General features: G+C 47.4%; 1 protein-coding gene across 1 annotated transcript in view; it reads left to right on the forward strand.

Annotated features, from left to right (window-relative positions):
• Positions 1 to 16,628, forward strand: part of SMC1A (structural maintenance of chromosomes 1A) — a 37,919-nt gene that overhangs the window by 4,123 nt on the left and 17,168 nt on the right. Inside the window, exons 2-19 of the mRNA XM_019668143.1 lie at positions 58 to 246; positions 357 to 469; positions 1,430 to 1,633; positions 1,729 to 1,967; positions 2,643 to 2,901; positions 2,997 to 3,137; positions 4,063 to 4,145; positions 4,297 to 4,504; positions 5,707 to 5,892; positions 5,983 to 6,162; positions 6,258 to 6,404; positions 6,494 to 6,631; positions 7,486 to 7,602; positions 7,709 to 7,815; positions 11,236 to 11,377; positions 14,564 to 14,709; positions 14,801 to 14,954; positions 15,943 to 16,053. Coding sequence (XP_019523688.1) covers positions 58 to 246; positions 357 to 469; positions 1,430 to 1,633; positions 1,729 to 1,967; positions 2,643 to 2,901; positions 2,997 to 3,137; positions 4,063 to 4,145; positions 4,297 to 4,504; positions 5,707 to 5,892; positions 5,983 to 6,162; positions 6,258 to 6,404; positions 6,494 to 6,631; positions 7,486 to 7,602; positions 7,709 to 7,815; positions 11,236 to 11,377; positions 14,564 to 14,709; positions 14,801 to 14,954; positions 15,943 to 16,053 — 2,864 coding nt within the window. The remainder of the gene's footprint in view (positions 1 to 57; positions 247 to 356; positions 470 to 1,429; positions 1,634 to 1,728; positions 1,968 to 2,642; positions 2,902 to 2,996; positions 3,138 to 4,062; positions 4,146 to 4,296; positions 4,505 to 5,706; positions 5,893 to 5,982; positions 6,163 to 6,257; positions 6,405 to 6,493; positions 6,632 to 7,485; positions 7,603 to 7,708; positions 7,816 to 11,235; positions 11,378 to 14,563; positions 14,710 to 14,800; positions 14,955 to 15,942; positions 16,054 to 16,628) is intronic.

Below are 16,628 nucleotides of genomic sequence, written 5' to 3' on the forward strand. Positions count from 1 at the left end.
ATTCCTTTTCTTCTCTCCATGACTTTCCCTCCTCTGCTTTGTCCCCTCTTCCCTTAGGTAAGTCAAATCTCATGGATGCCATCAGCTTTGTGTTGGGTGAAAAAACCAGCAACCTGCGTGTAAAGACCCTGAGGGACCTGATCCATGGAGCTCCTGTGGGCAAGCCAGCTGCCAATCGAGCCTTTGTCAGCATGGTCTACTCTGAGGAGGGCGCTGAGGACCGCACCTTTGCCCGTGTCATTGTTGGTGGGTGAGACCGGCCTGAAGGCTCTCCTTGGGTCCTGGGAGGTGGCTAGACTAGCTGGCTGGGTGGGAGGGAGACTTGACCGTTGAGTGACTCGTGCATTGTCTTGTAGGTGGGTCCTCTGAGTACAAGATCAACAACAGAGTGGTCCAGCTACACGAGTACAGTGAGGAGTTAGAGAAGTTGGGCATTCTCATCAAAGCCCGTAACTTCCTTGTCTTCCAGGTGGGCATCTTTAACAATTATTGGCTCTCTGCTTTTTGCCAGCCTTTGGGCCCGCTCTATCTCTGGCTTCATCTCTCCTCTGAACTAATGTAGCAGCTTCCTCACTGGGTTTCCTGACTCCAATCTGGCCCCTTCCAGTTCATCCCCTAGGCCAGGTTCATCTTATGAGGGCAGACATCTTTTTATTTCCCTTCTCACCTTAAAGTATTTCAGTGATTTCTCATTGCCTTACGGTGGTGGTTTTTAAATTGTGGTCTCCAGATCAGCATCAACTGGGGACATGTTAGAAATGCACATTCTCGGCCGCCATCCCAGACCTCCAGACTCAGAGACTATGGGGTGGAACCCAGAAATTTGTGTTTTACCAGGCTCTCCAGGTTCTGATGATGTGTGCTCAAGTTTGACAACCATTGCCTTAGCATGAAATCCAAACCCCTGTCATTCCGGAAACACCATTCTTTGGTTCTTGCCCACCTCACTAGCCTCATCTGTCAGTGCTCCCCTCCAGCCCTGCACTCTGGCCTAATTAAACCATTTACAGTTCCCTAAATTGACCTGCCTTCTTTCGCCTGCAGAGGCCTTTACACATGAACTTTTCTTCTACATGTTATTCCGTGAATAACCTCGTCTCTTTCTTGGGTAGTTCTTCCCCATCTTGCAAACTCCTTTAGGAAGCCTTCCCATGTGAAACCCCCGACCAGCCTCCTACCCCCAAGCTTCATGTAGTGCTTTTCTCTGCTACTTCTGTCACTGCACACAACGCACAGGGTTGGCTTTGCTTCTGTCTCTTCTCCCTGTGCACCTCAAAAGGCCAGGAATGTGTCCTCAGAGCCCAGTGTGAAATGGGGCACCGGTGTGGTGGGGGGTCGGTGAAATTTTTCTGAATGATTGAGTGGGAGTAGGTAGGAGAAACTGGCCTGGCTCGGGTCTAAGTGGGGAAAGTGTTTTGATCTTTGCTAGGGTGCTGTGGAATCTATTGCCATGAAGAACCCCAAAGAGAGGACAGCTTTATTTGAAGAGATCAGTCGCTCTGGGGAGCTGGCGCAGGAGTATGACAAGCGAAAGAAGGAAATGGTGAAGGCTGAAGAGGACACACAGTTTAATTACCATCGTAAGAAAAACATTGCCGCTGAGCGCAAGGAGGCCAAACAGGAGAAAGAAGAGGTAGGTGGCCAGGCTGCCTCTGGGCCCTGATGGGCCAGGATGGGGAGCCAGTGCCTTATTGATGCAGCCCTGCCTCCATGCCCCTGTTTGCACAGGCTGACCGCTACCAGCGCCTGAAGGACGAGGTGGTACGGGCTCAGGTACAGCTCCAGCTCTTTAAGCTTTACCATAACGAAGTGGAAATCGAGAAGCTCAACAAGGAACTGGCCTCTAAGAACAAGGAGATCGAGAAAGACAAGAAGCGCATGGACAAGGTAGAGGATGAGCTGAAGGAGAAGAAGAAGGAGCTGGGCAAAATGATGCGGGAGCAGCAGCAGATTGAGAAGGAGATCAAGTAAGAGGCAGGCCTGGGCCTGCAACTTGTGGGGAACCGAGAGGCTCTCCTGTTCCGTAGGGCGTCTCTCAACCTGGAGTCCAGCGCACATACTAGCTTCTCTGTTTTCTCCTTGACTTGCTTTGGACAGAACCAGGCACATTTCTTGACGTGCATTTTAGACGAATAGAGTATTTAAGTACTCAGGCTCTGGGTACCTAGGTATTCAGAAGAGGGAGAACTTAGAACTTGAAAGAGGCGGTAGCCTTGCCAAGCTAGAGGAAGTGAAGAAGGGTCCGGGCACTGGACTGGCTGGGAATGGCTTTCTAGAAGAGAAAAACTGGCGCTAAGAATTTAAAGGACAGGAATTTGGAAAGGTTAGATCAGATGTGGGTCAGCTAAGTGAACACGGGGTGTTCTCGGGAGTTGTTTGCTGAGGTGCCTGGCCTGGCTGGTTGAGGTTAGGGTGGTAGCTTTACCTTAATGGAGTGGCTGGAATGCCAGGCTGAAGGTTCCAGGGAGTAGTCACACTGCCCCTTTTTGAGAATCTGTGGGCCCTTGTTCTTTTAGGCAGTTCTCCGAGGCTGGCTGGGGATAAGGGTGGGGCTCAGGCCCCCTTTTCTTTGGGTAAAAAGCCGGGGAACCCTCCTTTCTCCAACAGTGTTAACTGGTTTTCCCCCTCCCCTCTGGCAAAAGGGAAAAGGATTCAGAGCTGAATCAGAAGCGGCCTCAGTACATCAAAGCCAAGGAGAATACCTCCCACAAAATCAAGAAGCTGGAAGCAGCCAAGAAGTCCCTACAGAATGCTCAGAAGCATTACAAGAAGCGTAAAGGTGACATGGATGAGCTGGAAAAGGAAATGCTTTCAGTGGAGAAAGCCCGGCAGGAGTTTGAGGAACGGATGGAAGAGGAGAGTCAGAGTCAGGGCAGAGACTTGACCCTGGAGGAGAATCAGGTAAGGTCTGGGAGGGTTGCAGGTGGGTGGGGAGATCGCTGGGCCAACATGCACTGACTGGTCATCTTTGTCCTCCTTCCCTGTCCCTAACACAGGTGAAGAAGTACCACCGGTTGAAAGAAGAAGCCAGCAAGAGAGCAGCTACCCTGGCCCAGGAGCTGGAGAAATTCAATCGAGACCAGAAAGCTGACCAGGACCGATTGGATCTGGAAGAGCGGAAGAAAGTAGAGACAGAGGTGGGCATCCATTATTGGACTAGGGGTGATGGTCCAGAGGAAAGGAAATGAGGATAGTCTTAACAGTAACGACAATAGCTAACATCCAGCGAGCATTTACTGTGGGCTAGTCATTATACTTGACATGTATTCACTCATTTAATTAATCTTTTTCCAAATGAGGAAACTGTACCACAGAGGTGAAGTAATTTGCCTAAGGTCACTTTGTTATTAAGTGGCAGAAACAGGACATGAACCTGGCAGTATAGCTTTAAAGCCCACACTCTTGTCAAATGTACTGTTTTCTTAATAATAATAGTAAAATAATAACAATAATAGAACGTTGTTATAGTACTCCAAGAGCCTACAGTGTTCAGGTGTTCTGCTAAGCGCTTCTTTGGCAGAAGGCATTACTAGTAATAGCTACCTTGTATTAAGCACTTAATGTGTATTTCTTTTTTTTTTAGCTGAGCCATCCTGCCACCTGTTGGCAGCTCAGCGGTAGCTCAGCTCGGGCCGGACTCAAACGGCTGTTGCTCAGAGCTCAAACTCTTGAGCGAGCTCTTAACCAACTGAGCCACTCGGCCGGCCCTTAATGTGTATTTCTGAAGGAGAGGTTACCTACATTTTACAGATGAGAAAACAGAAAGGCCCCAAAAGCTTTACATTGGTTTGAGCCTCCCTGAGTGGTGAGGAAGCTAGCCCAGGCTGGGTAGAACACTTTGAGAGGATCTCATCGGGCCTGGGGAGGCCCCGTCAGTTAGCAGAGCCACGCTGAGCACTGTCTATGTGTCTGCTTTTTAGTAGGCCTCCTGCATTAGTGATAGATTATCCAAGACTGTTGGGCTCTTGGATCAGCGGGCCATAGGAGATGTAAGCCCAGGCCCCATGGTCTTGGAGTTAACTTGCCCAGCTCTTGGTGATGGAATATATTTGTCTCTCCCAGGCCAAGATCAAGCAAAAGCTGCGGGAGATTGAAGAGAATCAGAAGCGGATTGAGAAATTGGAGGAATACATCACGACTAGCAAGTATGTGGCTCTGCAGCCTTCCCTCTTACTTCCAGGCCTCTTGTTGTGAACCCTACATGTCCTGACCCTCCCTAGGCAGGACCAGAGGCCCTGTCAGCCGAGAGTATTTCCTGACCATCCAGGGCAACTCGTGTATCCCCTCACTTTGTAGGCAGTCTCTAGAGGAGCAGAAGAAGCTAGAGGGGGAGCTGACAGAGGAGGTGGAGATGGCCAAGCGGCGTATTGATGAGATCAATAAGGAGCTGAACCAGGTGATGGAGCAGCTGGGGGATGCCCGCATTGACCGCCAGGAGAGCAGTCGCCAACAGCGAAAGGCAGAGATTATGGAAAGCATCAAGCGCCTGTACCCGGGCTCTGTGGTAAGAATGGGGATAGAACTTATTTCCCAAGCACTTATTTCACACTTATGTCAGGTCACTTTCCCAGCAGCCCTGTGAGATCAGGATTGCTAATTCCATTTTCACAGCTGGGGAAACTGAGACAGGTTAAATGACTTGCCCAAAAGAGCACAGCGCATCAGTGCAAGTACTGCAGTTCAAACCCAACTTGTTCTGACTCTCAGCCTCACGTTCTTTTTATCACACCAATTGCATCTTCCTGAAGGTTTTGTCTTGCTATTTCCACTCCTCTGTGGGAGGTGGGGAAACGGGAGAGGCCCTTGCAAGGGGGAGGGGCTACGGAACAGGAATCAGTCTCCCAGGAAGTAGCTCTGTGCAGGCTTTGATATGAGCTTGGTTGGCATGTACCAACTGGCACATTCACCAGGCTTTATCAAATCTCTTGGCCTCTTGAACCAAACCCTGAGTTCCTGGTTTCCCGGAATATTATCCGTCTATGGCTGTAATCCCATCCCTGGGTTCAACTTAATTGGGTTCCATAAATACCGAGGTGCTAAAAACTGTATACACATTTTAAGAGACGTTAACACTTTGGTCAGTGTTGCTCAAGCAGTAGTTCGCCGTAATCAGAAGTGTCTGGACGCTGGTGGGAACCACTTTGAGCACCTCTCGTAACTGTAAAAGTCAAACATGACTTGTATTCATCTTTTGTTATTGGTATATATTGAGTATTACAATTTTAATAGTTTTTTCCTTTCTTAAAATGGGTACACATTTTTTGGGCACCCTCTGTATTTCTTGATCTCTCATCTAGACACTGCTGAGGAGTTTATAAGGGTGAATTAGGCTTAGTCCCTGCCCTTGAAGATCTTTCCCTTTATCTGTTGGTTTGGGGGGCATGGGGGGCAGTGAAGTGGGAAAAGAGATTTCTTTTGCTGAGTGTGAGAATTTGAGATAGTGTATATAGGGTATCGGGCGTAGTGCCTGGGGTGGCAGTGGTCTGCGAAGTGGTAAAAGAGAGGTTTAGAAAGATGATTTTGGATTCAGACATAACTGTCTGAAGTCGTCGTTGCTTTGGGGTCAGAGTAGGCTTTCCCTCCGTAGCTTGGGGGCTGTGTTCCTGATACAGATTCTGGTCTGTCCTCCTTTCCAAGCTGGGAATTGGGGTTTCTGAGCCAGCTCCCCAAGCCTCATGCTTTCATTTTCCCTTCTGACTTCCTCAGTATGGCCGCCTTATTGACCTCTGCCAGCCCACACAAAAGAAGTATCAAATTGCTGTAACCAAAGTTTTGGGCAAGAACATGGATGCCATTATTGTGGACTCAGAGAAGACAGGCCGGGACTGTATTCAGTATATCAAGGAGCAGCGTGGGGAGCCTGAGACCTTCTTGCCTCTGGATTACCTGGAGGTGAGGCTGGTGGGATGGGGTCAGGACAGCATGTGAAGGCCCCTCCTAGCCCTCGGTGTGTTCTGCCACCTACTGAACTTCTTCCCGCAGGTGAAACCCACAGATGAGAAACTCCGGGAGCTGAAGGGGGCCAAGCTGGTGATTGACGTGATTCGCTATGAGCCACCTCACATCAAAAAGGCCCTGCAGTATGCTTGCGGCAATGCCCTTGTCTGTGACAACGTGGAGGATGCCCGCCGCATTGCCTTTGGAGGCCACCAGCGTCACAAGGTATGGATGGATTCCCTTGCCCAGACTGCAGCTGGGCAGGCTTAGTATCAGAGATTCCTCTATTCAGCTCCTCCTTCTCGTCCTAACGTGTACAGACAGTGGCACTGGATGGGACCCTGTTTCAGAAGTCAGGAGTGATCTCTGGTGGGGCCAGTGACCTGAAGGCCAAGGCGCGGCGCTGGGATGAGAAAGCGGTAGACAAGTTGAAAGAGAAGAAGGAACGGTTGACAGAGGAGCTGAAAGTAAGCAGTGTTGTCCCTAGGAGTGGGAGGCCCTAAGCCCAGGCCGGCCACCTCTTTACCACCTCGCCTTTCTTTCTTGTCCGCTTCAGGAGCAGATGAAGGCAAAGCGGAAAGAGGCAGAGCTACGTCAGGTGCAGTCTCAGGCCCATGGACTGCAGATGCGGCTCAAGTACTCCCAGAGTGACCTGGAGCAGACCAAGACACGACATCTAGCCCTGAATCTGCAGGTGGGGTCTGACCTTCAGCCCTGTTTTCTAACGGCTGTCCTCCTATTCCTTATCCAGGTTTCTCTGGGGGGAGGGAACTTGTCCCGCTTCCCTCTGTCCTCCCAGGCTGCTCCCGGGAACCAAACATAGCTCAGAATCAGACAGCCAGGCTTTCAGATCTTGGCTCTATGACATTAGGCAAGTTACTTAACCTCTCAGTGTTAGTTTTCAATTGTTATCTGTAAAATGGGAATTAGAATATTATGTGCTTTATAAGGTTGTTGTGAAGATTGAATCAGTTAATGCATGTAAAGTGCTTAGACTGATTCCTCATACCCAATAAGTACTTAATAAATGTTAGGTGCTATTATTGGCATAATTCATTCATTTAATAAATATTTGAGCTTCTCCTAAAAATGAATTGAAAGTGAGCTACAGGCATTTCAATCCCTGTGGGTAGGAGTACCCTCCTATGTATGTTAATGTGTTTGATCATGAGGTGCTTCCCCAGACCACCCTGGGGTGTTATGTAATATGTACAACATATATTGTTTTGCCTTTTTCTAAAATCAAAAAGTCTGAATTCCAAAAAGCATCTGACTACAAGGGTTATAGCTAAGGGAGCATGGACCTGTAAGTAACCATGTTTACTGTGTGCCCAGCCCTGCCAACTGAAGCTGGCTGACTGGAGGCCAGGGAGGAAGCTGTGTGCTGGTTCAAGTGATAGATGATGGAGCCTTGACTGGTCCTACGTCACGTTCTCTCAGTGTGTGGAGACCTGGCCCTTCCTGTCCATGGGGACAGTGCACTCGGGGTGGCCCTTTTCTTCCAAGGAGCCTAGTTTCTTTTTGCCTGCTCAACCCCGTTTCCTGCAGGAAAAGTCCAAGCTGGAGAGTGAGCTAGCCAACTTTGGGCCTCGCATCAATGATATCAAGAGGATAATCCAGAGCCGAGAGCGGGAAATGAAAGACTTGAAGGAGAAGATGAACCAGGTTGGTGGGGGATGAGCCAGGCCAGCATGTGCATCGGGCCAGAACCGGGGCTGGAAGCAGCCCTCTGACCCAAAGAGCCTCTGCCTTCCTTTGCTTGTCCTCTCAGGTAGAGGATGAGGTGTTTGAAGAGTTTTGTCGGGAGATTGGTGTGCGCAACATCCGGGAGTTTGAGGAAGAGAAGGTGAAGCGGCAGAATGAAATCGCCAAGAAGCGGTAGGTGGAAGTGTGGGTAGAAGAGGAGACTGGGATGGCTTTGAGCCCTCAGCCTGATATCCTGGGAGGTCAAATGCCATCAAAAGGCAGGGAGCAGCTCTTAAAACATTGGGCGTTTATTGTAGGTCAGCCTTACAGAACAGGAACATTAGGGAGGCAGTGTCACATAGTCTAGTCCCTCTAGTGGTTAAGAGTGCCAGCTTTAGATATGGTTTACCTGGGTTAAAATCCCAGCTTCACAACTTATATCTTGGGCAGTGACTTGATCTCTCTGAGCCCCAATTTCCTTATCTATAAAATGGGATGATACACCTGTCGCATGGCATTGTTGGGTAGATCAGGTGAAGTAATTCTTATAAAGTATTTAGCATACTACTTAGCACCTACTAAACCTACTAAAAGCAATAACTGTTAGCTTTTATTATTATTATCCTGGTGGACAATGTAAGGGAGGATGAACAAAGTTCTAAGTTGGAAGGATAGCGAGAACAAAACAGCAGTTTCTCCTCTGTTCCCCACTTTAGTTTATTCATTTGCTCACCAAACCTTTCTTGAGTACCTGTCTTGTGCCAGGCTGTCCTGTGCTAGGTATTGGAAGGGGCCAGGAGATGGGGATGCAACGTAGTCCTGAAGGAGGTCATCCCCTGCACCCTGGCCTCAGTCGGCAGTTCATTCAGCCCATTGCCCATACAGAAAATATTCATTGCTCTTCTACCCACAAGCCAAGCTCAAGAGATACAGAATTGAATCAGAGACTGCCCTTGCCCTCAAGGAGTTATGGAGCAGGAGGTGGGGAAGACAAACAAGTAGATCAGCAATTTCAGAACTCCATGATTGATGCTGTACTTGAGATAGAAAATACAGAGGAGATGGTCAAGGAACTGCAAATAAACAAGAGGAAAAATAAAAACTAGAGACCAAATAGAAAACGGGACAGAGGATGTAGGTAGCATTTCGTGGAAAGAGAATCTCGAATGGTTAATTGCGAATTGATGTTCAGCCTCTTTCCTAATCAGAGAAATCAAATTAAAACAATCTATTGGTATCTGATGAGAATAAGTCTACATAAGCCCTGTATAATTTAGCAAGCCACTCCTGGGTATATATCCCAGGGAGAGTCTTGCCACAGGGTCACAAAGAAACACATTCAGGGATGTTTATCTTGGCCTAACTTATGGTAGTAGGATGTTGGCAATGTAGATAGCCATCACTTGGGGGGAAAGTATAAATTAAATGGGGTAGATACACAGACTGAAATAGTTCGAAGCAAGAACTAGATTTACAGACAGTACCATGGATAAATTTATAACACCACACATTTGTGTAAATGTAAAAACAAAATGACATTTTACAAGGATATGCATTTGTAAGGCTATATACATATGTATGTACCCGGGGGGCCAAAAAAATGTACACATTTTAAGAGATGTTATCTATGTATTACTTTTTTTTTTTTTTTTTTTTTAGCTGAGCCATCCTGCTACCTGTTGGCAGCTCAGCGGCTGCTCAGCTCGGGCCGGGCATCGAACCGCTGTTGCTCAGAGCTCAAACTCTTGAGCGAGCTCTTAACCAACAGCCATTCGGCCGGCCCTACTTTTTGAAGTTGAATTACGGTAGCAATGTGTAGTATGACATTCACTCAAAAGATGGCATTAATCATATGAATGCTAGCGTCATTCATTGTATTACAATTTTAGTACAGCTTTTTCCTTTCTTAAAATGTTTATACATTTTGTTGGCACCCCCGATGTGTGTGTGTGTACATATATGTATATATGCATATGTGTGTGTATGTGTATATGTGTGTGTGTGTGTATGTGTATATACACACACACACACACGTATGTATGTATGTTACTTTGGAGTACATGTTCACCATGAGGCAGATAATGAGAGTGAAAATCAGGGATTGAACCAGAGGAGACAAAGGAAGGGTCTTGCACAGATAGCAATCATAAATGTGTTATAAACTGTGGGATGTGATTAACTCAACTGGGCCAAAAGGGAGGAACCCAACAAAGTGTAATAGAAACTAAGAACCTGCTTACAGCCTTCAGAAAAGGTTTTACAGAATAAGGAATGATGAACTGGAGACCTGTAGAGTGAGTAGGATTTAGCCCGCCAGGCAGCAGTCGGAAGGGCGTTCCTAGCAGTGAGAACAGCATGCTTAGAGGTGTGAGACCATGCCTTGTTCTGGAAACTAAATACTTTTGAATGTCGAGCATAAAAATGGGGTCAGGTGGAAGGTGGGGGTGGTGGAGAGGTCAGCAGGGGCCAGACCACAGAGGGCTTTATGAGTCATGCTAAGGAGATTGGACTTAAAATGGCATAGCTCAAAATTATAGAGTTAATTACATTCCATTTGGATTATAGTGACTAATAGGTTTAAACTGCTGGCATGACATCTGGCAGTATCTGTCACATGATATTGTGGGGAGGGGGCAGTTGGAAGTTAGCCCTGCCTGGCCTGTTAGTATTTGTATGCTGGTTACATACTATTTGAGTTTCTGAAGAGACGGGGAGGAGGGCAATAGCAGGAATCTAGTATTTTTTTCATGATTTTTACTACCCAAGCTCTGCCCCTTAGTGGTTCTGGAATCTTGAGGCTGTGCATGTGACAGTGGTAGTTGGAAAGAGTCAAAATGAGTGGAATACCTAGCAATAATGATGGTAACTAAAATTTATTGAGTACCTACTGTGTGCCAGGGATAACTCTAAGGACATTATACATATTAACTTGTTTGAAAAATCCTCCAGTGACTCTTAGGTAAGTAGTACTATTTCCATTTTACTGTTAGGTGAAGAAACAGGCAGTGAGAGGATAACTAACTTGCCTAAAAGCACACTACTATTAAATGGCAGAGTTGGGATACCAATCCTCATATCCTACCACATTATATTGCCACAGGAGAAGGAGACTGGATTTGGTGTTCGGCCCGGGTTCTAATCTCACATTTGCCATTTACTAGCTCTGTGACTTTGGGCAAGGTCTTTTGCCTCTTGGCCCAAGTTTCCTCATTTGTAGAATTAGAATAACAATGCCTACTTGTAGAGCCGTTGATTAAGGATTAAAGGTAATGTATGTAAATTACACAAGCTTAATAAAGAAGTTTTATTAATAAAAATAAATGATCATAGCTGGTGGGTTCATGTGGGCCTTTTTGTGTTTCCATGTAGGAAGTTGTGGGGGTGGGGTGCTCTGGAGTCCTGCAGTGTTAAAGAGCGATTAATGATTAATGGATTTTGGTTCCATCTCCCCTGCCTTGTGCCAATTCCACAAGGCTAGGCTGAAGAACTTAGTTGTCTGCCTTCATGGGACAGTTTTATGTGGATGAGGGTGGATGAGCTGAGTGGCGATTGGTGTTAAGCAGTAACCCTGGGTCCCTGTGCCCTGGGCCTAGTTCTTCTTTCTCCCCACAGTTTGGAGTTTGAGAATCAGAAGACTCGCTTGGGCATCCAGTTGGATTTTGAAAAGAACCAACTGAAGGAGGACCAGGATAAAGTACACATGTGGGAACAAACGGTGAAAAAGGATGAAAATGAGATAGAAAAGCTCAAGAAGGTAAGGAACGAGAGCATGAAAAGACAGACTAAAAACTGGGAGAAAAATTGGAAGAGGTACACTAGAAGGATAATATTCATAATTTATAAAGCTCTACTTGAAATAAGAAAAACACCCAAGGGCTGGCTGAGTGGCTCAGTTGGTTAAGAGCTCGCTCAAGAGTTTGAGCTCTGAGCAACAGCGGTTCGAATCCAGCCCGAGCTGAGCAGCCGCTGAGCTGCCAACAGGTAGCAGGATGGCTCAGCTAAAAAAAAAAAAAACAAGAAAAACACCCAATACCTAAATAGGAAAAAAGGGGGTATGTGGCACAAACAGTTCAAGAAGTGATTCAAATAGCCCTTAAACATACACATAATTTACTTGCTAGAAATCAGAGAAATGCACATTAAAATAACAATCAGATGTAATTTGTTTCCTATCACATTACTCAAGGTTTTTTTAAAAAAGGATAAGGCTTAATACTGGCCTTCGTACACAAGACCAGCTTTCTTAGGTCATATGACACCCCATATCAAGAGTCTTCCAGCTATTTCTGTCCCCGGCTGCTACAACTAGAGGAGCTGTTGCTGTGTCTGTGCATCTGCAGTGGATGGTCGTGCGCAGCTGCTCCAGCTTCCTGATCAAAAGGAACAAGCAGACGTACAGCACCGAGCCCAATAATCTGAAGGCCTGCAACTCCTTCTGCTACAATGGCTGATTCACCGCCAGATGGTGAGCCTGGAGCCAGCAGCTGACCGCAAAGGTGTGGTCGTTGTGAAGCAGAGAGCTGGCCAGCGGAAGCCGGCCACCTCCTACATGTGGACCTCCGTCAACTAGAACACCTGGCCCCCCTCAGCAGCATCCCCACATGATCCGCAAGAACAAGTACTGCCCGGACCCATGCGTGGCCGCCATCCGCAGAGCCGGCACCATCCTGCGCAGCCAGGAGCTGGTGATGCTAAAGAGAAGCGGGCTCGCCCCACCAAGAGTTCCTGAGCACCTCCCCGCCAAAGCAATAAAGCATAAAGTGTCAGATGACTTCCTCCAACCAAAAAAAAAAAAATCTGAATGTTTATCCCCTCTAACTCAGTAATACCTGAGCATATCCAAAATGCTGGAACAGCTTTGTACACACAGGCTGATGTTTATTACAAGCATTTATAGTTCCATTGGGAAACAATCCAGTGTCCCCTGGGAATTAGGAATTTAGCAAATTATGCTACATTCATATAAGAATTGTGTAGTTTAATGGTCTTCAAATTTTAGTGATACACTAAAGGTAATACACTTTTAAAGGAAAAATATTCCCAAGATCTCTAGTGTTGGCTTAATGTTGCTTAAATATATATACAAACATATATACTTGGAACACTTAACCAGAAAACCAAGACAGAGTTACAAATTGAATTTTATAATTAACCACGTTACTTCAGTGCAACAGATGAGGGTGTTTTGCTGAAACCGAGTCGCTTTTCGCAGTGCGCCTGTGCTTGCTGCTAACTGTCACGGCTATGTTCCTTTGAGTTGAGCATGCCTGTGCCACCGGTTATGGTCTGATGACTCCATTTTCCCACACCCCTTCTCTTTAAATTCCTGTGAAATCTTTGTTTCTCATAGAATCCCCTCCTGAGGTGATTTGGTCCTCACTTGGTCTGATATCATGACTTCTTTGTCTACCTATGTTGTTGTTGGTTTGTGTGGTTTTTTTCCCCCATTAAACCCCAGTGATTAAAATAGTTCTCTTTGGTGTCACCAGAATCTTAAATGCAGATACAGATTGGGCAATAAAACCCAGGGGCAGGACTAGGTGGACATCTAGGTGATCCAGAAGCATATATTGGGTTGTTGGAAAAGTCATGATGCATTTTTGCAACAAAAAAACATAGAAAAATAAGTCATGACTTTTCCGACAACCCAGTATTTCTGTGACTTTTTTTTTTTTCTTCAGTCTAGTTGTGGAGGACATTGCTTCACTGGCCCATGTTGCTATTATCATTGCGCTCTTCCCGGGTGAGGCAGACTGGTGGACGGCCGCTCATGGTGGCTCTTGGTAGTTCACACCGGCTTCCAGCCACTCATGCTGGCTGCCAGCCACTCACGGTAGCTCACGGCAGCCCACTGCAGCAGGGGCTGCAGCCTACACCGTCGCCAGCGACTCACGGCAGCCCAGCTCCGGGTTGAGCTGTTCAGCATCTTAGCTGTAGAGGGTGCAGTGTCACTGGCCCCATGTGGGATCCGAACCGGGGCCTTGCTGCTCAGAGCTGGTGTCCCAAGCCAGCTCTTAACCAACGCGCCACTCGGCCGGCCCCTTTCTATGACTTTTTGACTTTTTATTTTGAAATTGTTTTAAACTTAGCAGAAAGTTGCTAGTAGAATAGTATAAAGAACTCCCATCTACCCATCACCAAGCTTCATCCGTCATTAACATGTTGCTATATTTGCTTTTGCATATCTCTCTCTGCATATTACTTTTATGGGCCATTTGAGAGTAAGTTGCCGATACATGCACTTTATGTGACTTTAAGATCAAAATAAAAACAGAAGGTTTTCCTTTGAAATAATCAGAACAGTGTAAGTAACACAACAGTCCCCTTTGACCACTCTCAATCCCACTCCCCTTATTCTTTCTGGAGCTAACCCCATGGAGTGTGTATTCTTCTAGACCTGCAGGTATTTTACTTGGATACTTCTACATTCATATATGTGTACTCATAGAAAATAGACCATATTGTCGGTGGGTTTTTGAAAAAACATTAATGTTGTATAGCTCACAACAGTAATTTTGATGTGGAAAAGATGCTCAAGTATAACATTAAGTCACCATATCAAGTTTCTGTTACAGTCTAGTCTTAACTATGTAGAGCTATCTATAAGTAATGCTGGGAGGAAATAGGCTAAAATGTTAATTGGTTATCTCAGGCTGGTGGGATTATGAGTGATGCCCCCCAACCCCCCGCCGCGTAATACTTTTTCTATACTTTGAACTTTTCTATAGCAGGCAACTGGTAAAATGGGGTGTTTGGGAGAGGGCAACCAGATCATAAGAATAAAAGAAGCTGAGGGATGATGGAAGGTTTGTGAAAGCAGAGCTCGTTGAAGAGAGGCTCCAACAAACTGCCTGGTGGAAAGGGCGCGGGCAAGGGGAGAAGATGCTAAGGTGAGATAAGGAAAGCCTTCACCTCTTGTCGTTTCCCCTGCTGGGACCAGGAGGAGCAAAGACACATGAAGATCATAGATGAGACCATGGCCCAGTTACAAGACCTGAAGAATCAGCACTTAGCTAAGAAGTCAGAGGTGAATGACAAGAATCACGAGATGGAGGAGATTCGTAAGAAACTGGGGGGCGCCAACAAGTGAGTGGGTTCAGGCCTGGGATTGGGTCAAGTAGGTTGAGCAGACAGCCTGCTGGATTTGGGTCTCACCTATCTCCCTGGATCTTCTTAGGGAAATGACCCATTTACAGAAGGAGGTGACAGCCATTGAGACCAAGCTTGAACAGAAGCGCAGTGACCGCCACAACCTGCTACAGGCCTGCAAGATGCAGGACATCAAGTTGCCACTGTCTAAGGGCACCATGGATGATATTAGTCAGGAAGAGGTGAGTATCATGGCTAGGGGTGCGAGGGGGCTTTGAGCAACATGATTCAGGGATGGGGGATGAAAGACTGAAAGTGGCCAGGGTGAGAGAAGGTTGGTGGGCAGGGATGATGGAGAGGAGGGATGGCAGGGTGTGGCTGTGAGGGCAAGTGAGGTGAAAGCAGCAGCCTTAGTGTGAGAGGGAAGTTGCATTGGGAGTAGAGCTGTATGTCTAGGTGGTGAGGGAAGTAAGCCAGGAGAAGATGAAGTCATCTATTAACCTTAGGGACTTGAGCTCAGTTAGCTCCGGCAGGTGATGGATATTGGTAGGAGCAGGAATTGAGGGACAGCCGAGAGCAACGGAAGACGGAAGCTGGAGGACCCGAGGAACCATAGCTCAGCTGCAGTGAGGGAGGTTGGCCAGGAGAGGGTTGGGTAAGGGACATCGGCAATGCAGAGGTGACGAAGCTTAGTTCTAGGAAAGGGAGGGACACTAGCCCATAGAGGAGCCAAGACATTTTATCCCCTGGAAGTGAATATTGGTAGCAGGGGGTGGAGAAGGTTAACTGAGAGGTTTGCATAGATCTTGTCTTCGACCTCGACATGTATCTCAGTCCCCCCATGTCCTTTTCCCACCCCCCTCCCCAAATGCCATTTCAGTCTAATTCAGCAAAATATTTTGAACACCAGAAATGTGCCAGGACTCATGGTAGCACATGACATAATTACTCCTGATCCAAACCCAAGCTGCCAGGCAGGCATTGTCCCATGTTACAGATGAAGGAACCCTGATCCGATAGCATGGCTTGCTCAGGATCACACACGGGCAGTGGCAGAGCCCAATTTTAAACTCAGGTCTTTCTGCCGACAAAGCTGCTGCGGTCCTTCATCAGTGCTTTCAAAGCAGGTGCTTTCTCAGTCATTGAATGCGGCACAGGAGCCCCCAGCCCCGTCTAGAGGGGCCCTCTCATGGCCAGTCTGCTCCACTGCACTCCCTCTCACCCTTGCAGGGTAGCTCCCAGGGGGAGGATTCAGTGAGTGGTTCGCAGCGAACTTCCAGTATCTATGCACGAGAGGCCCTCATCGAGATTGACTACGGTGACCTGTGTGAGGATCTGAAGGTAAGGATTGGCCTTGGGGATGGGGGTGGGGGGAGTGGGGGACATCTTCCCAGCTGTCCACAGAGACGGTCAACACATCAGGGGACCCCCTCTGGAGACAGGGATGGGCGGGGCAAGCTAGCAAGAGAGGGAGGGCCGAGTTGCAATCCTCGGTCTCCTCCTACGCGCTCACACAGCCCGGCACATCTTCCTCCCACATCCCCAGTTGCCCGGTCCCTGCCTGCTGCCCGTCTTCCCCTTCCACGCACATACACATCTCAGCCCAGACACACACAGAGCAGGCTCCTGCACAGTGAACGTCTAGGCCTCGGGTTTTTTTAGTGCTCTGTCCCAGGCACTCTTTCCTTCTCACTTGGCTTTCTCTCATCCTGGATCTTTCTTTCACTCCCCACCTTGAGTTGACATTGCTTTGCTAGGTCCCACAGATACCTCAAGCGCCAGCCCTCCCCCGCAAATCTGACCCTTCTTCTCAGTGCCAGGCACAGGTTCAAATCAGAAATCTGATTTGCTCTTGAGTCCCTCTCTCACTTTGCCTATTCAGTGTACCAAGCCTTATCCATTCTACCTCCTAAATA

The sequence above is a fragment of the Hipposideros armiger genome, unplaced genomic scaffold (genome assembly GCF_001890085.2).
Source record: "Hipposideros armiger isolate ML-2016 unplaced genomic scaffold, ASM189008v1 scaffold_518, whole genome shotgun sequence".
Lineage (NCBI taxonomy): Eukaryota > Metazoa > Chordata > Mammalia > Chiroptera > Hipposideridae > Hipposideros > Hipposideros armiger.